The 24,033-nt window shown below is 45.5% G+C and overlaps 1 protein-coding gene across 3 annotated transcripts in view; it reads left to right on the top strand.

Annotated features, from left to right (window-relative positions):
* ASIC2 (acid sensing ion channel subunit 2) overlaps positions 1-24,033 on the top strand; it is a 929,683-nt gene that overhangs the window by 669,738 nt on the left and 235,912 nt on the right. The window contains exon 1 of one of the 3 annotated variants that reach the window (XM_036223410.1): positions 20,612-22,493. The exons of the other annotated variants lie outside the window; for them this stretch is intronic. Within the exon in view, the coding sequence (XP_036079303.1) occupies positions 21,786-22,493 (708 nt within the window). The 5' untranslated portion in view covers positions 20,612-21,785. Of the gene's footprint in view, positions 1-20,611; positions 22,494-24,033 lie in introns of those variants that run through there. 3 annotated transcript variants of the gene reach the window in all.

Below are 24,033 nucleotides of genomic sequence, written 5' to 3'. Positions count from 1 at the left end.
AAAGAATGAGTGAGCTTGTATACCAGGCTGACCAGGAGGGTGAGGAAAAGGATGTTCCAGGTAGAGGGAGAAGCTGGTGCAAAGGCATTATGTATTTTAGGACACGGCAATAGTTGAAGAGGCCTGGAATTTAGAGTACTTGTTGACTGGAGATAGCAGAGGCCCTAGGGTGAAGGGCTCTGAACACCCAGCTGAGGCATCTGCACTTGTATTTTGTGGACCGCTGTGATCCTCCAGAGAGTGTTAAGCAGGGGAGAAACATGTTCAGGTTTGCAGTTTAGAACCATCTCTCTAGTGCCAATGGTGAATCTGAAAGTGTGACAGAGTAAGGCCTGAAAGTAAATTAGCTCAATAGCTTAGACACTCCCAGAAAAAACCACACCAGATTATATTCTGCGAAAAGGAAGGGGAAGAGAACTGACCCAGTTTATGAAGCACCTGCTTTGTGTCAGACCCCAAGCGAGGTGTCATATACCTGTGTGCTTACCGAGTGGCCACAGCAATACCATGGGAGGGGGAGGGAGTGGGGTGTGATGAGCTCCATGTTGCAGAAAAGGAGGCTAGGTGAGGGTAAGTGGATTCACAAGGTCGCACGAATACAAAGTGATTGACCCGGGATTCGAACCCAAGACTATCTGATGTCAAGACCAGTACTCGGCCATGGTCTTTATCTTCCTTGGCTTCTTTCATCAAGAATCAGGATTACAAAGTCCAAATGGAAGACACTATGGGAGAGTCATCATTCCTCACTTAGCTTTGTGCATAAAATTTGAGGTATAAAGTCATAAATGCCTTAGGGGTTTGTAATGAATTCCTTTGGAAATGTAATGTCAAGGAAACGTTTCCTCCTTAAACAGCAGAATTGTGTACTTTCTCAGATGATAAGAATCATTTAATCCATTTCTTTTTTCCTCTTGGCTTATTTACCAAGAAGCTCCAAACTCAGTCCTTAAACTCAATAACTATGTCAGCAAAAATAATTATAATATATGCTTTTCCAACCTTTTATATGCTTTTTCTGAATTTCCTATTTTATTGTATTTATATACTTTGTTTTAATATACCTCCAAGCTTTTTGGTATAACTGGAGAATATATAAAGTACTACAAAATATGTCTTCTACTTACGTGGTTCTTTTCCCATTTGTACTCTGAGCAAATATCAGAATAATTGCTACAGTAGGCAGGCCTGTGGTTCCTCCCTCCCTGAGTTCTGCTTGCAGTGTGCTCTCAGATAGCAATGTTGCTCTGTATCATGCTGCTGTGCACGTTTTTGGTGTGAACTTGATGTGTTTGCTATGTCTTCACTTCCCACTAGGTATCAGACACTGCACTGTTATGTGCCTTACCACATTTAGTCACTCTGACATGCAAGGTGGTTACCATTATCCCCATTACACAGATGAGAAAACCGAAGTTCAGAACACTCTAATGACTAGCCAGGGTCACACAGATGAAATTCGACCTGAATTGAAGTTTCTCTGATACCAAAGCCTGTTTGCTTTTCCCTCTGCTGAAAGAGGTCCAATTCCCTTAATCCATTTGTGACTAGGCGAGATTATATGTCTCATGTGACCTCCTCATCTCTATACCCTGTCAGCTCCCCTAAATTAATAAAAAGAAAAAAAGAGAGAGAGAAAGATTTCATCTAAGATATAGTGACAGGACTAAACATCCAGATTGGCTATTTTCCTGACCTAAACTAAGTGCTTTCAAATCATAAAAATAGCATCTTTCTTTTCCATTATCTTTGTCCTTAAGAACACAGAATGGAGAATGTGTCAGACCCCCTGACTCGTCCATCTATCCTTGTTTAAAAAAATTCCTTTTAATCTTTTCCACTGAGCTCTTCTGCCTTCTATGAGGCTGGTAATGAAAACTCAATGTGCAAATCCTAACCTCAAATTCATGTTACATAATAAACCCCTGCCTTCCCAACCCTGTCCAGAAAGGCAGGTTTCAGTGAGGCCCTTTCGAAACTGAAGTATTAGAAATTTTTGGGTACAGTGATGGGCCTCTCGTTGTCCCCCTGTCCACTCGGGGACAGAATGTGGGTTTTTATCTGGAATTCACATCTCAAAACGTCCGAGTTTCTAGAAATATACCTGTTCAGCCAAGAAGAAACTGTGTCCTTTGGGAAGCTCAGAAGACTTGGATAATACCAGAGTCCTCTCTTCATTGTATGGGGTGGAAAGAAAGAGAACAGAAGAAGGAAGACATTACCACTACTGTGTCCACAACAGTGCTGAGCGCTTACTCTACTTGCTTCCTTAATCTTCATGCCAGCGTTTCGATAAGGCTTCAGTGAGGATCCTGAGGGCCTGAGTGCTAACGTGGCCCAAGGACAAGAGAGGAAAATAGGAGAGAAGAGATTCTATCAGCATTGTGGAGAAGGTCTATCTTAACAGATGTCACACAGGAGCCCCCCATTCAGGTATGCACGTGTCACAGTAACGAAAAGGCTTTTTATCTGTGGACTTTGTGAAGAAAACAAAGGGATTTATTGAAAATGATGACGTCTGCACTCCTGTGATCAAAAAGTAATACACTCACTGGACATAATTATAGATGTTAAACCATACACTAGTTTATGATACCAGACGACAGAATGAGTGATAACTCTAAAGAATAAGAATAACATTTAACCACCGTGGTTAAAGGAAACATTTTGAGTCCTGTTAGATTCTTCCTCAGATGTACAAGGCTGCTCTTAGGACACACTGCCTCAGCTGAAGTTCACTTTTTGCTTTAGGTCCTTGTCCGCCAGTAATGGAAAATTCCTAGATTTTTGCTTCCCATTCTTCACTGATTTTTTTCTCAGTGATCTTTATGGATATATTTACTTCTCTCTAAAAGACTAAGTATGTACAGTTCTTGTTGTCACTGCTCTTCTTGTTCATGGGTGGCTAGGCAGTTTCTGCTGCACCTGATTTTGCTGGTCTAAATGTTCTGCATCTGGGTCCTTTCTGATGTCCGCCATGTTGTTCCACAGATAGGTACCATGATATTGTCTCTGCTGTGCATTGGGAAAGGCACAATATACTACATTTGGCAGAAAAGTCGCTTTTTACCTTGGAGGCCATAATGAAATGGAATTCTCCCATGAGGTAAAAACCTGGACACTGTGACACTCCCTGTGTCACACCATTTAAAGTCCCACTAACAACACAGTTTAGAACATTGCCACTTAAGAACAGCTACCATTCAAAGTTACTACATACACACCAGGTACTGGTTTAACATGTTATATACACTACTCTCATTTCACTCGATTTTCACAAAAATCTATAGTGTCAGTGCTTTCATGTAGGTGAAAGATAAAGAAACAGATAGTTGGAGAGATTTTGTGGCTTACCCAACATCACATGTATAATACATTACAGAGCTGATATTCAAACCTAGGTCTTTACTCATCATCCTCTGCTGCCCTCTGTGTGCTTGACAGCTGTTCCAAAGACCACTGTGGGGTTTGAACTTTATTCTGAAGGCCAAGGGGATTCCTAATGGGTCTAGAGAGGATGAGTGAAGTGTTCTGATTTGGTAACAGTGTGGGGAATGGATGAGAGTGGGTGGCAGTGGAGACCAGATGGAGACTATAGCAGGATTCCAGATGATAGGAGTCTTTTTTTTTTTTTATAGGAGCTTAAGAACATTACTGAGAGTAGAGACAGTGAGGGGAAAAAGGTAGATAGATTTGAGAAAATCACATTCAGATCAATAAGACGTGAGGATAGGCAGAGGAAGAAGGCAAGCATGACAACTGGGTTTCTGACATGGGCAGCTGAGTGGTTAGTGGAGCCATTTGCTAAGGTGAGAAACTTAGGAAGATTTGGGGAGAGGGGGAGATGAGATGAATGTTGGATGAACCTCGAGAGGTAGCCGATGGCAGGGAAGTGTCTCCTCTCTGTATTCAGATGAAAACCTCATCCTCTCCTCTCAGTCTCTGGGTTACCTACCACCTGGCTCCTACCTGCATCTCAGGGTTCTAATAGAGTTGAGCTCCCTAAGCACAGCTGAGAAGAAACTCTCTTCCAACTCCTAGATTTTTGCTGAGATGTGATGAATCAGTAGTTTCCCGCCTATGAGATAAATCTATGTTCGGAAGAAAACGGGCTCCCCTACATTCCCTCATCCTATTACCAGCTCCCCACCACCCCCAAGCGCAAACAAAAAACAACCAGGGATCAACCAAAATGTGAATGAGGAAGTCTACTTTCTGGTGGAGAGAACACAGTCTTCAGGGGCAAACAGACCTGGATTCAAATCCGAGGTTTAATGTAGAAACTTGAGTAAGTTATTTCGAACCTCCAAGTTCCAGTTCCTATAGCTATGAGGTGGGCAATCCTTCTCAGAGACCTAGTAACATAGTTGAAAAGATCAGGTGAGACACCAAGCAGCCAGAGCACAACTTGCACACAGCAGGTACCCCCTAGCTAAGGAAGGGCTGTCTCTCTCCTCTTGCTCCCCTCAGGCTAGAGTGAAGCCAGAGCCACGCAGAGAGTCTGAGCTTCATACCACTCCTCCTCCACCTTTTGAACTTAGAGGAGGCCCTGGTAGGTCCATGTTTACCTGCCTGCCTCTCTAGCCAGAGGCTGTAAAATTAGCCTCCATGATTCCCAAGAGAGCTCTAGCCCTTGGACAAGCTAGCTAAGTAATGCTAAGATAAAAATGCAACCTTTATTATATATATATATATATATATATATATATATATATATATATATATATATATATAAAGGGATAAGAAAAGTTTTCCTTCCAGCCCCCAAACAATCTTGTGTACAGCAAGCATCACTGAAATTAGCAGGTGTATGTTCCAAGAGAAGACTCTGTCTCTTGGACTCTATTTGAGTAGTTTTCCCCTTCTAGAAAAACATAAAAAGAGAGAACAGCAGAAGATACAAGGTAAGGATCAAATCCACGCACAGCCAGTGTTCAGCTTCCTCAAATGCATTTTTTACGCAGGTTCTGAGCCTGAGGATGAAAGTCCAGGCTGTTTCCTCAGATCAGCACCGCAGTCCCTAACCTCTGTGCTTTTTGATATACGGAAGTCACCTGAATTAAGCAGACAATGTTGGCGCTCAGGATCACTCTGAAGACGAGGCTGGGGCTTCTGTAGTCTAAGGTTAATGATTAGCTCAGGTGTGTACAAGTCTTAGAGAAACACAAATCCTAGAGGTTATCTAGTTCAACTATATCATCTTAAAGATAAAAAGACCTGTTCCCCAAAAGGAAAAGTGACTTTCCTAAAGTCACAACTTAAGTCAGTGGCAGATTTGGGACGTGAACCCAGAGCTCATGACTCCCAAGTACCACTGTCATTCCAAGTATAACCTGCCTTTCCTGAGCATAAGTATTTCTTACTGTCACAGATTGGACATGCAAATGGTCATCAAAAGGGTTAAGGGATGTCATAGGTATCAAAACACCCAGGCTTCAATGGACAGGCATCAAACAGTGGCATTACAATACTATAGAATATTAGAGTAATGCAATATGCTATCAAAGCATATTATTCTATTACTCCATTTTAAAACCATATGTGACTGACAAAAGCATCATCTTACTTGACTCCATGAGGTAGGGATGGGATTCTAGGTACATAATGTTAGAGATTCTTCACCAGATTTTTATTTAATGCCTATTATATGTCAAGAATGTGCTCAACTTTAGGATTACTGTCAAGAATGAAATGGTCTCATGGTCTTGTGGGAAAATAGATGTAGGAGTTCATATGGGCATTGCAAAATGATTTGTGTCACAGCAGAAGCAGATATAATGGGTTTCGAGTGTTGGATATGGAGCGTGTATTTCAGCTTGTGTGGTCAGTGTGCCATCCTTTGGGATAAGGACCACAGGACTGAGGAAAGGATGCACTGAGGGGAACAGAGGAGGAGGGTGACAGTGGTGATAGTGAAAGTGGTGGTACTTGTAGAAGAGGAGAAGGAGAACGATGGCGAATTTAGTTTGAGACTTACTAAGTTCAAGCACACTCGGAGGCACTTAAGTTACAGGGCTTCTGTCAGGTGAACCAGCTCAAGTTCACTTCTTGTCAAAATCTCTCTGCCAGCAGTTCAGCTCACGGCTCTTCTGTTCTGCCATTTACACTGGGCCTTTCAAAAATGGATTGAAATATCTAACCCACTGATGTCTCCTCTTTGTCTTTGAAAGCGTTCTCCTTTTTTCTTCTTTTGCTATCATTTAGATGGCGTGTAAGGAAGTAAAGGATGTCCGTCTGCAGACAATTCACCATATTTAACCAGGAGTTTCAAAAGTCAATATCCGAGCAGTAAGCAGAACAGAGGGACAGGGATGAGAAAGAGCAAGAGGAGGAAGAAGAAAAGAGGGAGGCAGGGGCAGACAAGAGAACTGGGAAAAGATGTGTGATGTAGCAGTAGAATCAGAAGATGGTGCAATGCAAGACAGCGATTTAATCAAGTGGTCAGTCACCACTTCGTTATGCTTAGTTGCAATGAGGCAAGAATTTATCCACCCCAGATCAGTGGAATCGTTTTGGTGTATACAGTGGCTACCTCAGTGCCAAACTCCTCTGTGGTCCAGTCAGCTCGGACCATGTCTATTTGCAGAAAGACTGAAGCTACCTATTCAATCTTTTTTTCCACTAAAAAAAAAATGACCCTTTACCTAAATTATATAGATGATTCACGTTTTTAATATGTAGATGGTACTGCCTTTTACCAGAAATAAAACAACTCAACCAAGTTGAGTATGATATAGGTTAAATCTATGAGTGGAAAAAAGTTGCCCCTTTAAGTTCTTCTATCCTTTCTTCCTGTTCTCATTCATTAATCATTCATTTTACAAAAACAGAATTATTGAATACCTATAGTATGCCAGCTACTGGGCAAGGCTCCATAACTAGGGTTTGGTTTATGACCATGAGGCTGGCTGGACTGGCTATAGCAATACCAGGAGAGAGGTGTATAAGTAAAGCAGCCCGGTGGGGTCTTGGAAATCATAAAGAGAGGAAATTCCAGGGTCGAATCCAAATGATTTGGTTAAGGTAAGAGAAAATGCAGAAGAAGAAAGAGCAAGAATCATATAGCAGGAAATCCTCTAAGTAGCCTAAAGCACACCTGCTGTCTGAAACCTGAACCTTGAACATCAGGAAAGGCCTGCCTCCCTTAGAGAACAGGGAGGGAGGTGGGCGAGGTAAAGGAACTGTGCGTGGTTGTTCAGATTCGAGTAAATACCATCTCATTGAAGGAAAGCATAAATTTAGAGATTTCTTAAATAAGTAAGCTGAAAACCACTGAGTCATTCTTTTCTTAATTAGTTTGGTTCTCTATCCCAGGCAAGAAATCCTTCTTTCTAAAGCTAAAGTTTGTTATTTAAATGGGATTCCCTATCTTTTTGGCCACTTTAGCATTTTAAGGGATGTTTGTATCAGACTTGTTACCTGGCTTCCACTTATTCAACTTGGCACCTCATTAATTGTTACCACTTCTTCATTAAGGAATCTCACGTTGATTCTTCTTTCCCTGTGTCTTTCACACATGTCCTTTAATTATCTCTTTCTATGGAAATATTCTTTGGAAATGTTCCTTCCCATCCCCACTGTCACCACCGTACCCAGGCCCTCATCAATTCAAGCAGAGAAGATTGCAATTATCTCCCTGTCTGCTCTTCTTCCCACCTCCAATCCATTCTACTACCTGTTGAAAAAATAATTTTCTAAAAGCTTCACATTATTTATATTTCCCCACTCATATTTCCTGCAAATGAAACAACAAATAGAATAACATCTTTATTGCCTAAATAATAAAGTACACAGATAGACACACACACACACACACACACACACACACACACTACTGTGGCCTCAAGCCACCTTTATGCTTTATCTATATTCACTCATCTTCACATACAGAGAATTTCACTTCTCCACTTCTGTTCAGACTTGAGCTACCAAAAATATACAAATGGAGCCCATAAATAGACTTCTTTTTCCCAGTTTTTTTCAGGTATTATTATTACCTCTACCTAGAATGCTTTCTCCTCCTCTCTTTGTTATAGATACTGTAGTAAAGTAGAAGGAAGGAATGCTTAAGGATAGTCCCAGAGCTGGCTGTGTGACCTTGGACAAGTCTTGAACTCTCTCTGGTTCTGTTTCCTCATTTATAAGTTGGACTAAGAATATTAGGCCAGCTGATTTCGAAGGAGCTTCCAGCTCTTACCTGAAGTGAAATCCATCCTCATCTGCCCTTCCCAAGGTGACTCTCCTTGATAAGTGGTCACACCCTGATCTGGAGAATAAGAGTAACTGGACTCAGTGTATAAAATATCAAGAACTGCGGGTGTGCTAGAAGCATAAGAGCTGAAGCTGACTGGTCCATAAATAGCCGTCCTGTTCAGGCATCTATTTCAGGAGGTAATGATACAGATTAGAATGTCTACCTTGCTTACCTCTGTCCAACAAAAGTGCACACATTTTATGTGGATGCCAGACATCCCTAGAACTTACATGCCACAGCAAGGAGCATGAGTTTGAAAACAGGTTTGAGCACTGGCAGTTCAACCCACACATCAGCCTTGGGACAAAAAGTATAAGTGAAAGGACAATTCCTAGGTTGATAAGATATTAGCAAGGTGTTTATTCTTTAAAGTATATATACACACACACACACACACACATACATATATATGTATATATATACACACGTACATACATATATATGTATATATATACATATATGTATATATATACATATATAGATATACACACACATACAAATATATATATATATATCATATATATTATCAGTTTTGACCTTCACAAGAGCCAAATGAGGAAAGCCATCAACAAAAATGTTATTGAGGTCTACTGTGTACCAGGCCCTTTTGAGAGTGTGTAGGATACACCAGTGGACAAACTCTGGATCTCTTTCTTCATGGAGCTGACATCCTAGCAAAGTAAAATGTATTTGCTATTGTGAATAAAAAATCATAAAAGAGTTAACAGTCACTATGCAATTATAGATAAGTACACTGGCAGAAGCTTGATGGTTAATGATAGCAACTACTATTTATAATTCCACAAATATTTAGTGAGTGCTTACTATATGCCAAGCTCTGTGCCAAATGCTTTACATAAGTTAAGAACTGTACATAACAGGGTAAGCTATAAGCTGTAGGCCAGTAGAACCAAGATAGCAATAGTGACAGTGGGTCACAGATCATGGGCTTGAGAATGGTTTAGGAGACAGCATCCACAGCCTTGGATAATGTATGGAACGTGGTACGGCGAGGGCTTAGCTAAGAATAATACCAAGATTTATAGGTAAAGGGGGGACTTAGAATTCATGACTGAAACATCTCTTCCCCTGAGTAAAATTCCAGTTCCAAATTTAAAAGATGTTGTCAATACTTCACAAAGCAGTATAGCTATTTCGCATTTCTCTGTATGCAAAAGGGAAAAGCAGACGCATACGCACAAAGAAAAGACCCTCCAACGAAAGTTCGTATTTAGGAAGCTAACCGATGAGCTTCTTTGACATCCCACTGTAAGTTGGAAGTCCGCTGTCACCTATTACACAAGACTTCTGAGTCCTACAGAACAAAACTCTGAAATGTTTCTGATGGAGACATGAACGCTAGCACTGTTTTCCTCAAATAAAATTCCATTTCACCTTTATTGTTTCTTCCTGCAGAGGAAAAAAATGTGGTGGTAAAAATTAGTCCATTGTTTTTTATTTAAGAAACAGAAAAGAGAAACATTTAAACACCACGAAACTCTCTTTTATAGGACTAAACACCTGTAACAAACCCAACTGGCAGCAAGGTAACCAATTTGGAACGTGAAGCCATGTACCGAGTCACTGTTTGGCCATCAAACAAAATGACAACAGGGAAACTTTGTTCAAGGTGATGGCTGAAACAATGGACCAATGAGAGAATAAAGCCTTTGTTATTCAGACTGTCTCTCCCAAAGAAATAAGTCATTTTTCTGAATAGCCAGTGTTTCCAGGATTTATGAATTTCTTAAGCACTAACTTTTTTTTTAATGGAACCATTTGGCTAAAACACCTTCTGAAATATATTCCATCCTTTCCTATATTCTTGTGCAAATTGTATAGAATAAAATGTAATCTTGGTGACTCAAGACCATCATTATAAGTTCTAATTATTATTTTGGACTAAAAGATTTCAGGACTTTTTTTTTGAAATGTGTAGAGTTTTCCCAACATTAAAAGGCATCATTTTTTTTAGTCCTTTTATCTGTTTTTAAACTTGTTTTGTTTTCTCCTTTGTTGCTGAGTTTTGGCTATACGTTCTATTGGTACTCCTGAATCTTAAGTTTACTTGTTTCTTTTCATAACAAATATTATTTCTATTCTGCTGAAAGCCTGAAAAACAAACAACTGAGCATGTTATCAGGATTGTACATAAAGTGAGAATAAGCAGCCTCTCTGTGAAAAGACAGGGGCTCACTCATGCTTAAACTATGCGATGGTATCTTTAGTGTCTGAAATCACAAAATTGGGGGCAGGGAGAAAGAGGATTTGACATCAGCAAAACCTGAGTTTGACCTTAAATAATCCACTTGCTATCTCTCAGTCACAGATTCCTCCTTGACATGAATAGAAAGAATAACCTCTACTTTATTAGGTTTACTGTGGGGATTAAATGAGATAATGCATGAAAGTTCCTAGCATGCCTGCTATATTACTTTCCGCAATTACTTAAGGCTATTATTATTATTGATTTTGTGACATGCATTGTGATTGCTCAAATGGTGTTTGTCCTTATCTCCTTGCACTGCCTCTAAACTAAAAAGAAGAGTATCGTGGGCACCAAGACCAAGGGGAATTCTAGCTACAGTTAAAGACAGAAGCATGGTTGTAGTTTGCGAAAGTGCTCAGGTCCTTCATGCTACTGAGGTCCAGCCAGAGGCAAGTGCACCACCTCAAGTTGTCTAGCCATGAGTTTAATCACAAGTCAGAGTAAAGTCTCTAGCAGAGACTGGTAACAGATGATAGAGATGTAGTAAACAGAATGGACACAAATAAAAAAGCACCTCAGAGGCAATCTCCATCTAAATAACTCTCCCTTATTGGAGGCAGTTTAGCCTCTGAGTCGGTTTTTATTATGGGTCACTATTTGGTGACAGAGCATCATGTGAGTCATTGATGAGGTTTTGTTCAGAAGGGATAGAGACTAAGGTGGGGATCCTGGTGGAGACTGATAATATAGGAGGAGGGGAATCCAGGAGTCAGAAGCCAGGAGGAACATGGTTCAGGATGACTGTAGGCATCCACATCAGGGAAGCCTCTGTGGCTCATGTTCACTAGTTGATGGACAGTGTGGGGTGAAGAGGACGGTGAGGCTGGCCAAGAGGTCCAGGGCTGCAGTGGCCCATAATCTGGCGATACCATTAGAGTTCCTTCTGCTTCCAATGTGCCTTCTTTCCTAGCTTGGCTCTGGTGAGTTTCATGGGTTTTATTTATTCATATAAAATCCATGTAACCTTATCAAAATAACCTATTTATTAGTAAATCCTGTCTTATCTAACTCTCCTCTGACCATCGTTCATGTCCAAAGACATAAAGCGGTGAGCAGGCTGGATGTGCCCTCCATGCTCAGATCTCTTTCCTCGGCATCCTTATCTGTTCTTTTCTTTAAAATGACATCATTTTCTAATGACATAATAGCACCATCACCATCATTTGCTTGGCCATTCCCCTAGGTTGGGCATATGAACTGTATTTGATTTTTTTTTTCTCCCTCTATCATGGAAAGCCTCATTGTGAATACCTTTGTACTTTTTTGTTTGTTTGTTTTGGGGTTATTTCCTCAGGGAATCTACTAGGGTATGAGGTTACAAGGGCAAGGGTATGAAGTGTTTTATGCTCTTGATACACCTTAAGCTTGTGAATTTGCCTTTATAACTCCAAACACTTTCAGAAAACTTTCAAATCTAATGTTATTAGTGCTGTAGGCTACTGAGAAATATTGAATGAGTCAGCTTAAGTACTGTTGGGCTAAATAAGTACTGATTAGAAAGGAGAAAGCAAGGCAGAGATCAGGAAGGGAGGAAGGAAGAAAGGAAGGAAGGAAGGAAGGAAGGAAGGAAGGAAGGAAGGAAGGAAGGAAGGAAGGAAGGAAGAAAGTAGGTAGGAGAGGGCAGAAGGAAGGAGAGAGGGAGGGAAGAAGGAGGTAGGAAGGAAGGAAAGAAGGGGAGGAAGGGAGGGAAGGAAGGAGGGAGACAGAGAAAGATAGGCTGAAACCTGTGGTTTGTAAAAGTGAGTTCCCACTTCGTGGTCATGTGATGGCTCTTAGTAAGAGAGGAAATATTTCATGTGGCCTTCTCTAACTTATTTGGCCCAGCCTGGCACTTATACCTATGAGTACATCCCTAAACCTCTTCCCGACCACTGGGCATATATATTTTTAGCTCTGCTCATGATGGCTCACACCGAAACTGGGAAGAACACAGCTCCAGATGTACAGCAGATACTGAGAATCTAGCTCCTGTTTTCACTTCCTTCATCTCCCCAAAGGTTTTTGCAAATCTCTGAATTATGCTGTCATCCTCTTCGCCTTATCTCTTTCTGAACTCCCAATTTCCTACCTTTCTAATAAGTACCAGAATGTTGGAGTCAGACCTGGGTTGGAATCCTGGCTCTGCCACTGTGTGACATACCCTGTGTATGTAACTTCACCTCTAGGCAAGTGATTTTTACCTCCCTGAGCCTCATTTTCTTCATTTGGAAAATAAAGCTTAACTCAGTGCCTGACATCTAGCTCAGTGAATGATTGCATTATGTGATTATGGCTGTTATTTTGGTTTATGCTGTGTTTAAACCAGAAACAGGGAGAATAAGGTTGGAAAGAGTTTCTAGGTCTCCATCTGTAAAATGGGGATAATATTACCCAGCCGGGACAGTTGCTGTGAAGAGCCATTACATGGTATACATAGTACGTGGTAGGTACCTGGCTGGTGCTCTGTGTTATTGTCCTCTCTGATCCTCCTCTGTCACTTACTCCCCACCTCTCCCCTTCCCCTCCCTGTTCTACCTTCCCTATACTGCCTTCCGCTTCCTATCTTCTGTCTGGATAGTCACAGAGGCCCACACCACTGCAAAAGAGTGTACTAAATCCCTTCCTTCCTGCTCCTCCCTTTGGTGGACAAGCAAGATAAACTAGGAGCAGAGAAACCTGTGGCAGTGGTTTGGCCAGGTCATTTATAAGGGAAAGAGAGATAACCAACCTCTAGTGGCTGAGACCAAGGAAAGCTCTGGCTAGGAGGAAGAACACCCAGAATGGAGGCATCCGACAAATCAACTTGGCCTTAAATCTCTGAGTCACTGCAGAAGATCTGTCTGCCAGAGAGATTCAGGGCTGGTTAGTTAATGCTCCCCAAAGGAGAGGTGAGAGTCAGGACAAGATTAAGTCATGACTGAAAACAGTTAAGAGGACAGTCAATGAACTGTGAATAAAATGTCTAATTGTATCTGGGGTTATATATTGCATTAAATCCTATTTTAACTGATTGCCTTTTCATTATATAAGTGGATGGTAAGTGCTAGAGAAGGTTATTGCGCTCAACTATTTTAATGAGAGTTTTGTTATGTGTATGGGAGAGGAAATTGGGTAGAAAAGTGTGCAAAGCTCCATTTCTCTGCTAACTTTATAGCCCAAGTTACAACCAAGACCCAGTTATTCAAGCCTAGACCCAGGCTAAGTCGGTAATAGGCAAAGCTCTGCTGGGAGAGGGAAGAGAGATTCGTTATTGAGGTGGCCTAAATCTAGAAAGGAAATGTCAATATGACATCATCAGGGATACAGAACCCACCTCAGGAAGAAGACATGGATGGGGATATTGTGGACAATGAGTATGAAGGCATCTTCACCATGGGGCTGTGCTGGTGTTGCCTTAGCCCCAGATCCAGGCTCAAAAGTTGGACCTCCTGGGAGAGGCCACATAGTTCCATGAGCTGGGGCAAGAAAATGAAAATCAATGGAGAAATTCTGAGGAAAACAGAGAATGTATGTAGTGACAGCTCTCAGACCAATAGAGGGGAGAGCCCTCTTCTGGACCCTTTCAACATTCTGTGTTTATCTCTGGCATAATACTTACCATGCATTACTAAAATTATCTATTTTTTTTTTACCCGGGTCCCCCACTGGACTGTCAACTAAGGCAGAGACCACATCTGAGTAGACGCTGTGTTCCTAGTGCTAAGGACAGTGCATGACATAGTCTAGATGCCCGATAAATATCAGCAACAGTCATTACTTTCAACTAATTACAACCAACTTAATTAAGACCCTATACTCTAGATCCAAAATACTTGGGTTTGAATCCAGCCACTTAACAGACAAGTTACTTATTCAATCTCTGCCTCAGTTTCCTTCTGTGTAGAAGAGCAATGATGGTGGTACATATCTTGTAGAGTTGCTGTGGGGGAGATTAAATGAGTTAATGCATGTTCATTGAACACGATGCCTGGCACATAGTTAGTGCTCAATGTCAGTTATCGAATATCATTATCACCAATATCATTTTCATCATCGTCATCACCATTATCATCAGTAACATCATTGGATCAACTTCTCAGTGACCAGGGGCAAGTCACTAAACTGTGTGCGTCAATTTCCTCTTCTAAGTTCAGTTACACGCTCATTAATATTACTTTTGCCACTGACACCCTGTGGTTCTCTCCTTGGTAATTTTATCCTCTCGATATATTAGTCACAGAAACCCCCGAATCCCAAACTAGCTTTCTCTGTCAACCAATGCATGTTTGGACCTTCCCAAACCAAGAGCTGTGTGCTCAGAATGCTCAATTGTGTGTGTGTGTGTGTGTGTGTGTGTGTGTGTGTGTGTGTGGGCGCGCGCGCGCGCGCATGCGTGCACGTGTGTGTTATAATTAGCCTAAAATGATGTGACCAGAAAATTAAATCTTAGGCAAATATGTCAGGTAATACTCCTCAGAGGTAAAAGAGAACATATCTTCGCATTGCCTGCTGTTTGAGATTATCCACATGAGAGCTTCCATCCATCAGTGTATCTAGCAAAGAGTTAACCAAAAATCTGATACTAAAATACAAAGCTCTGTGTACCACCTTGTCATAGTACCCACTGTCCTTTTTGAATGGGAAAGCAGGACAATGTGAAATGAGAAGTTGAGGAAGATAACGGAAGTTGGAATGAGGTGCCAGAGGAAGGCAGCCATAAAACAGCTGAAAATACAAGGGGAAAAGGTGTGAAGAACATGGAATACAATTACTCTAGTAAATGGTATTCACGGAAAGCAACCATTTGTGTAAGAAAAGGGACATATGGGTACTATACACACATATATATTCATAAAGGATCACTAATAGATTATGCAACAAATTGATAGCGTTAGATGCCTCAGAGGGGAAAAAATGAGTGGCCAGGGGAGGGGAAGGAGTAAAGATACTTTTTTACTAGACTCTTTACTCTTCTGTTCTTTTCGAACCATGTGACTACACTACTGATTTCAAAACGGATTTTTAACAAGTTATTTCATAGGCTGAGCAGAGAATGAAGTGGAGTTAGAATTTGGGTTCTGGTTCTGTGTTTGCCGGTATCAATCTGTGTCATTTAGAGGTAGCCTCTCCCCTCTCTGGACCTCTGCTTTCTCCCCTGACAATGAAAGTGTTAAATAAGATCTCATCCAGCCTCTCAGAATTTGCCTTTCAATGTGGAGCTCCTGCAGAGCTCCCTCCAGCCCTGGGGCAAGTGAACCTGCCTGCCCTCTACCCTGGACCTGAACCTTGTGCCCCTAAGGGTTGTGGGCCCCCTTTTTCCTATTGCCTCTCAGATTTAGTGGTGGTGAAGGATGAGCAGCTGAGAGCTTGAACTCAAGTAAAATGGGGATGACCAAAAGGGCAAAAACAGTGAGTCTAAGAATGAGCCCAGAAGAGAGAGCTAGGCGAGGCCAAGTGTGATAGAAGAAAGCCACAGAATGAGAGGAAAAGCAGTGGGAACACCAAAGCACAGGAGAAGGTGGGAAGGAATGGCAGCTTCGGTGTCAGCCTCATTGTGGGAAGATGCAAGGGGTGGGGAAAATCCGTGTGCAATGAGCTAAATCCACGGGGGAGACATCCTCCTCGCCCTCTTTCATCAGCACGGGGCTCTTTATCATGGCAACTGGACATTTACTCAGGTCCCGTGACACTGCAGCCACCTCCATAACCCCAGAGGCCACCAACGGCATGAGATGATAAGATGGTGTCAGAGACGACAGATAGGCTTCGAGAAAAGGTGATGGAGAAGAGAAAGGGGAGGGAAAGAAGAAAGAGGGAGACAGAGTGAAAGAGATCCACGAGTAGTACAGAGATGGAAAAAGAAAGACGAAGAGAAAGGAGAGTGAGATTCGTAGGCAGACCCCAAAAGCCTGCCCGCCCCATCATACCAATGAACTTTAATACTAAAAATAGTGTTGACTCATCACCAGGAGCAGCAGAGTCCTAAAAAATGTACCCCTGGCATTCTAAGCAGGAACACCAAGAATCCATCTCTTAGGGTCCCTTCTCCCCACCCACCACTTCCACTAAATCCCGGGGATGAGAGGACAAATAAGAACCTATGACCATCAGGAGGGAGCTCAGGGGCTGCAAAGACCAGGTTAAGAATAAAGGGCTTGGTGGGCTCACCCTCTGCAGGGCTGGAGGGCCACATTTTAAGGATGTCGACAACCAAGATCCCATCCCAAGAGCAGAATGTACAGAAGAAAAGTAGAAGGAATTGGTGACATTTAGCCTGGAGAAGAGAAAACTATTGTAAGGCTTTGCTAGATAGGTAGGTAGACCACAAGAGCCCCTTTCAGCACTGAAGTACTCTGAATCCATAAAGTATTTTGAAGTGTTCTCATGTGAAAGGAAGATCAAACTTATTTTGTATGGCTATCCAGGGATAAATTAGGAGAATTGGAAGAAATTCAAAAGGAGACATGTTTCAATCTGATGAAAGGAAGAAGCTGTAAACACTGCCAGGTGTTCCAGAATAGGATGGGTCACCAGTGGACTGTCATTGAAGGGGTGTATAGAATTTTTTACAGTAAGTCAGGAGCAGGGTTAGATGGTACCTCAAACACTTTCCAGTGCTGAGTCCCTGAGTAGTAGGCTTGAGATAAACAGGAACATTGGGGCCTTCAGCGAAGCCCGATCTAGCCAACGAAAGTGTCAGCTCCTAAATTGGATTACAAAAACAAAAAATCACGTTGTCTTAAGTGGACCTTTCCCTCACAACAAAGTCATTTCACGGGAGAAAGAGCTTATAATTAATGGTGGTGGTCACGTGGCAGAATGTGGCTTTCCTGGCTGACCCTCCTGCCACTGCACACAAACACCACACAGAATGCCAGGATGCCAGGTGTGGGGCAACAGATGTTTCAAAGATAAACAAGAAGAGAGAGTTTCTTAAAAGCTTATTATTGGGAAATCGCAATGCTAAAAATTAATTTCTTGGTGGACAGGTTATGTGGGTCAGCTCACACACCGCCTCGTGAATTTGCTTTTCTGGCCAAGCGAGTGTGCCAGGATGGAAAAGCTAATTCACGTGAGCTGTTGTGTCGGTGCAGCTCTGCATGCAGAGATGGCACGGCGTAGGGCTGAGAGCACAGGGGCATGGAGCCACGCTGCTTGCATTCAAAGGCTGCTCTCCTGCCTAGGAGCTGTGTGGCTTATGGTGAGGAACTCAGCTTCTCTGTGGTAAGGATTTCCTTCTCTTCGAAAGAGAGAAAATAATAATATTTATCTCATAGGATTATTGTGAGGATTAAACACTTAAAACACTGAGGACACTTGTTGTAAGTATAAGTTACTTAGAACAGGACCCAGGACTTAGAAAGGTCTACATTTATTATTATGTTATTGTTATGTATCATAATACTATTGAAAGGCAAATGATGGAGAGGGAAAATCTCGGACTTTGTAATGAGTTAGAGCTAAGTTCAATTCCTGCTTTCCAAGCCCTTGGTTCAACAACTGTAAAAAAGAGGGCAAAAAAAAAAAAAAAATACCTCCCTGCAGGGTTGGATTGAGAAATTAAATAAAATATGTTTATGTGCCTGGTTCGGTGCCTGGCATATAGAGATAGTCAAGCAATCTCAGTTCCTTTCCCCTCTTCCTTTGTCTCAATGTGTTTTATCAATGTGCACTGTGCTAAGTGGTAGGGACACAAATATAAATAAGAAGTAGTCTCTGTCCTCAAAGGGCTCATGTCCAGAAGAAACGCCTGGACACAAGCAATGACAAGGTGCTATGACAGGGGCTATGATAGAGGTATCGAGTCAATTACTTAGGATGCAGTGCTAAGCTGGGATTTGAAGAAAGAATAGAACTTTGCCAAGCCAGTCAAAGTATTGGCTGGGGAGGAGGTGGTGGGTATTTCGGGCAGCATAGAAAGCACACTGAATACATGTACCATAAGGAGATCGTTGCTTGCAGTCACTAGCTGTCCCCGTGCCTGCCTCTGGATTTCTGTGCCAAGACCCCTGGAGCCTACATAGGATACCCCTTCTCTCTCTGGAGAAGCACACTGTCCAGAGAATTAACAGAAAAACCCATGGCGGAGAAGACACTTGCACAACCAAAGCAGCATGTGTACATAAGGGAGAAACTGCCAGGAAAGAAAAAGCCTAAAGCTTTCTATAAGACAGACCTTCGTGCCACCCCAGTTATGATGCTGGAAGATGTCACATGCTCACCCTGGCTGTTTCATCAGTAACCGCACTGAGTTCACAAGGTTGTCCCACTTTGGTTGGGATGTGTGTCACTGGGACCAGGCTGGGAGCACTGGTATGTGAGCCTTTGTTAGAGATCCCATAAAACTGTCAGATCCAGAAATACGCCCCTCCAGACCAACGATAGACACCTTCAATGAACTGAAACCAAAGCAGAATTTCAGCAAAGCTCAACTTCAGTAGCTTCTTCCCCAGGTGAATGAGGAGGGACTCCAGGGCTATGTGTGTATAGTGTGCATGTGTGTTGTATTTACACATTCTGGTGTGTATGTATGTATGTGTATGAGTGAGTGGTGATGTGGAGACGTGTATGCCTCAGATGTCCTCTTCTCCAGAGACCAGATACAAGGATTTGCCATGCTGAGAGGATGTCTTCCAGGTCAATGAGGAGGGAAATCCTACCCCACCACTTCTCAGACACCTGGTGCTCATTTAACAGATACGCCCAGACTGCCCCTAATAAGTCATCACAAAGTGGGTGAATTTCCTCTCCAGGCCCAATTTCTTTAACTTCAATAGTGCCCTCCTACTCTCAGGATCCCTTCACACTGTCTCTACTCCCACCTGACCCACAATAAGATCTACTCTCTGGAAAATGTCTAGAAAACTCCTTTATTTCATGCAGTAATGAGACTGGAAGTGCTACCTGTCCCAGTGAGGGCTCAGTGGGAAGTATGCAACACATACTGCCAGGCAGCTAGCTCTAGGAGCACGATTCCAGCCCTGCTCTCAAAACACCTTGCTCAGAGAGTTCAAACAGTGAAATCCTGTGGTGCAGTAGAAAGAACAGGGACTTGGGGACCTGAGTGTGGAACCCCCATCCACCACTTACTAGCTGTATGACCTTGGGCAAGTACTTGGCCTCCCTAGTCTCACTTGCAAAATGGAGCTAGCAGTACACTACAAACTTCATCCATCCTCCCAAACACACCAAGGGAGAATAAGAAAAGGCTAAATGAAAGTGTACAAAAGTGCCCAGGGGTTAGTGGAAGAATCTGAGCCTGTCCAGGAGGGAAGGATAACATCATCAGCCAACTGACTGTAGGATCCTGGCTGTGTGAATGGCAGAGATGGAGTCTCCTATTCATGGAAGTCACACTCCCTTCTCCCGCCCTCCTAGGACGGTTGTGCCTGGCTGCCTGCTCAAGGGGCAGGCTGTCCAACTGAGTCCAACCTGTCAGAGGCCCAGTTACTGTAAGCAGCACCTCAGCACACATACTCATCTACACCACACACGCGCACACGCGCGCACACACACACACACATGCTTGCCAAACACACCAACCACACACCTCATCCAGAAATCCTTGTATCCATCCACACATCAACACACACATTTGTACCCACCACCCACTAAATAAACACACACACACACACAGAACTTACACACTATCAGACACTTACACACACCACACACTCAAATAGCCAGAGTACGGTATCTGTAAATAAGCTCACACTCAAGAGATACACAGAAATATCCATTCACACATGCACATTCTACCCATCCGCGCATGATAGATACCCCATTCCCGCACTTGTTCAAATGCCCATACTACCCAGTGGTTAACTCTCTCTGCAGCCCATCTCACACAGTCTGAAGGGCTCTCAAAGTTGTCTGCACATGGCCCTACTAAACATAGTATTTCTACTCCACATCTCTCCTATCAGCCTGAACTCCCCCCCCCCAACCCCCCACCCGCACATCTGTGCAGTGCATCTCCCATCTGGCCGACTCCAGCAAGAGGCTTCCCGCTCGGTGTGCAGCGGCCACAGTGGCCAGGAATTAAAATGCAGCGAGGAGGAGCCGGGGCGCGTCAGCACCGCGTTTCCAGGAGCGCACAGCGCTGGCCACCGCCGCCGCCCCGCCTGCCGGGAGCCGCGGGGCCAGCGAGCTGAGGAGCAGGTGCTCGAAGCCCAGCAGCGCCAGCGTCGCGCGGCCGCTGCCCAAGTTCTCCCGGGGCCGGAAGAGGCCGGGCAACCGAGAGAGGAGCGCAGCCGGAGCCGCCACCACCGCGGCATTGGAGTCTCCAGAGGAGAAAGGAGCGGAGCAGCGAGTTCGGGTCACCCCCGGCAGGTAGAGGCCGGGGCTCCGCAGTCCCCAGCTCCTGGTACCTCCGGGGCAGGGAGAAGAAGAGGCAGAGGACAGCGAGGCCGGGCTTTTTGGGGACTCGAGGCATCCCGGAGAGACGAGTGAAGAAGCGACACTTCCTTCTGGTCAGCCTCCTCGAAGGGGCCCAGTTGCCAGCAGCCTCTGGCAGGACGCCCTGAGAGCCCCCCAGCTCCAGGCGAGAGCGGGCACATCTAAACACAGGGCTCGGTCGCGGGACTTGGGGGAGGCTCAGCTGGTCTCGGCCGAGTGCAGCCCGAGGACCAGTGAGAAGGGTCCTGGAGGGAAGGGAAAGAGGGCAGCATCGGCAGAGCGACCACTCACCCCAGTACACACCCACCCCACCCGCCGAGCCAGAGGCCGTGGTGCACCTCTGGGGGCGCTCGTTCCCTGGCGACTTCTCTCCCGTGTCCCAGCGCCGCTGGGCTACGGGCCGGGCAAGTAGGGTCCTTAGGGATGTCCAAATCAGGCATGGTGGCCGAGTGGCTGCTCTCCCAAGACCAGCGTAAAAGCTGGGGTTAAGCGGAGCAGGGGGGGACTCAGCTCGGGGTCCCCCAAGGTCCAGGACGAGGGGAGGCGAGGCGGGCGCAGCGCCCAAGGACTGTAGACGCGGCGCCTGGTGGGGCCCCTCCAGAGGTAGTGGCCGGCTTCTGGCATCCTTCAGGAAGACCAGGGGCCAGGAGCTCCCGGGAGGCGTTGGGGAGAGGCCAGTGCCAGGGGCGGCGGGCCGAGGCGGCACTCAGTCCCGGGCGGGCGCCCGCGGAGGCGGCAGCGGCTGCGCCGGGAGGGCATGCCGCGCCACCGGAGCTCCTTTCGGGCGCACGCTTCCCTGGCGCGGGCTGCGCGCGGCTACTGCTGCTGCTTCCACTGCTGCTGCGGACTCCCATGGCGGCTCCGCCCGGCCGGGGCCGCCGCTGCCGCCAGCTGCGGGCTGAATGAATGAGCCGGAGAGGCGGAGCCGGGCTGCCCGCGGCCGCGCTCACCGGCCCGGGACGCTTCCGCATGGCCCGCGAGGAGCCGGCGGCGGTGGCGGCGGCCGGGCAGCCCGTGGATAGCAGGGGCGGCGCGCGGGAGCGGGCGCTGCAGGGGCCAGGGGTCGCCCGCAGGGGGCGGCCGTCGCTGAGCCGCGCTAAACTGCACGGGCTGCGGCACATGTGCGCCGGGCGCACGGCGGCTGGGGGCTCCTTCCAGCGACGGGCGCTGTGGGTGCTGGCTTTCTGCACGTCCCTCGGCTTATTGCTGTCCTGGTCCTCGAACCGCCTGCTCTACTGGCTCAGCTTCCCGTCGCACACGCGGGTGCACCGCGAGTGGAGTCGCCAGCTGCCCTTCCCGGCTGTCACCGTGTGCAACAACAACCCGCTACGCTTCCCGCGCCTCTCCAAGGGAGACCTCTACTACGCCGGCCACTGGCTCGGGCTGCTGCTCCCCAACCGCACGGCGCGCCCGCTGGTCAGCGAGCTGCTGAGGGGCGACGAGCCGCGCCGCCAGTGGTTCCGCAAGCTGGCGGACTTCCGCCTCTTCCTGCCGCCGCGCCACTTCGAGGGCATCAGCGCTGCCTTCATGGACCGCCTGGGACACCAGCTCGAGGACATGCTGCTCTCCTGCAAGTACCGCGGCGAGCTCTGCGGCCCGCACAACTTCTCCTCCGTGAGTTGCCCACCGCGCGAACCCATTCCCTCAGCTCTCCCGTTCTCCAGAGCCGGGACCTCCCTCCCCAGTTCCCCGGGGGACTGAACGCCAGGCCCCTCGCGGTGACATCATTCCGTGATGCCAAAGCAGAACCCACTCTTGGGTCCCCTGAGTCTGCTCCTCCGGGTTGTGGGAAGTTGAACACAACTGTAGGAGGAGTTGCCCTGTATCCCAGCCTCTCTCCTTCTGGTGTCAGCTCCCAAGCCCTCAGCTCTGCTCCTTATGGTCCCTTCTGGGAATACTAGCCCTACTTCTCCGCAGCCTCACCCTCCAGGGCCACAGAACTCCAGAAAGCTGTCTTGTATCTGGATCGAAGGAATGGGAAGAGAGAGAAGCATGCCTTAAGTGTGAGCTTGTTGTGTTTGGGGAGACCAGTAGGAAGCTCTTTAAAACTGGGCCATCAGGAGAGGCACATAGAGACCCTAAACAAGCTTAAGACTTTATCTAAGCGTCTTTGGCTTCAGAGTTTCAAGATCCTTCCATTCTAGGGGCACTGCGGAGAAAACTCTCAAAATATTAATTAACATTGAAGCTGTAGCTAGTTTAGTGGGTGAGGGAGCAGCCCCTTCCACTACTTTTTAAAAGTCCTTGCGTCTTAAGCATCCAGGGCAATTGAGCAGTGGTTGGTGCCAGAAGGTCCCTTGCCCCCACCAGGAGTATAGGTCTTCCGGTCTAGACGAACCAACGCTCTACAGTGGGGAAAGCAGCGAGGCAGAGATATTGATGCGAACAGCCGGGCCCAGGAGAAGCTGTGCTCAGGGTTTGTAAGCCATTTGCTGTGCTGGTTCCCCCACGCTGTGGGTCTGGATAACGCAGCTGTCAGACAGAAGGTATCTGCCTTGTGCGGTCTGCCTAGGAGAATTTCTGGTGCCAAGCCCCAGCATGGCGCTAGCCTGTTCAGCCATTTGTGTGTAAACGCCCATTAGGTGGGTTTGGGCTTTTCCACTAGTGCAGGGAAGGTTAGTGTGTAAATTTATTTGTAGTGCTTTAATGATGATTTTACCAGCCTTTATGCATCATTTCTGGCAGTTTCATCTGTAGCAAAGCTTTTTCTGAGATGGTGAAGAAATGTCATGGTTCCAACAGGTGTTGGGACATCAGGCCAGGCCTCTGATTGGCTGATTGGGCTTGCGTTTGTCTAGCATGGTGACCCTGGCTTCAATCTTGCCCTCCTTGCTTTTCTTTAAGCCTGTTTGCAAAATATCCCTGAATTATCCACTCCCAAAACATCCCTTGTTTTCTGGGCTTTCCAGTTTGTCTTTCAAGAGTGTCTATCTGTTGCCTGCCCTTACCTTAGCAAGCAGGAGGTGCCATGACCATATGCTTTTAAGTGACTTCCTCTGGACTTTAAACACAATTCTGAGTTCCGCAAAGATGAGAATGAGGGTAATGATGCCTTTTTTTGTTTATTGCTTTTTGGCTGACTGATTAGCAGCCCCTTGAGTGAGACTGGAGTCCAATGCTACATTCAAGTATCTGCAGCTTCAGCTCCAAGTTG

This window comes from Rousettus aegyptiacus, unplaced genomic scaffold (genome assembly GCF_014176215.1).
Source record: "Rousettus aegyptiacus isolate mRouAeg1 unplaced genomic scaffold, mRouAeg1.p scaffold_m13_p_6, whole genome shotgun sequence".
NCBI classification, from domain to species: domain Eukaryota; kingdom Metazoa; phylum Chordata; class Mammalia; order Chiroptera; family Pteropodidae; genus Rousettus; species Rousettus aegyptiacus.
This window is presented reverse-complemented; position numbering and strand designations above follow the sequence as displayed.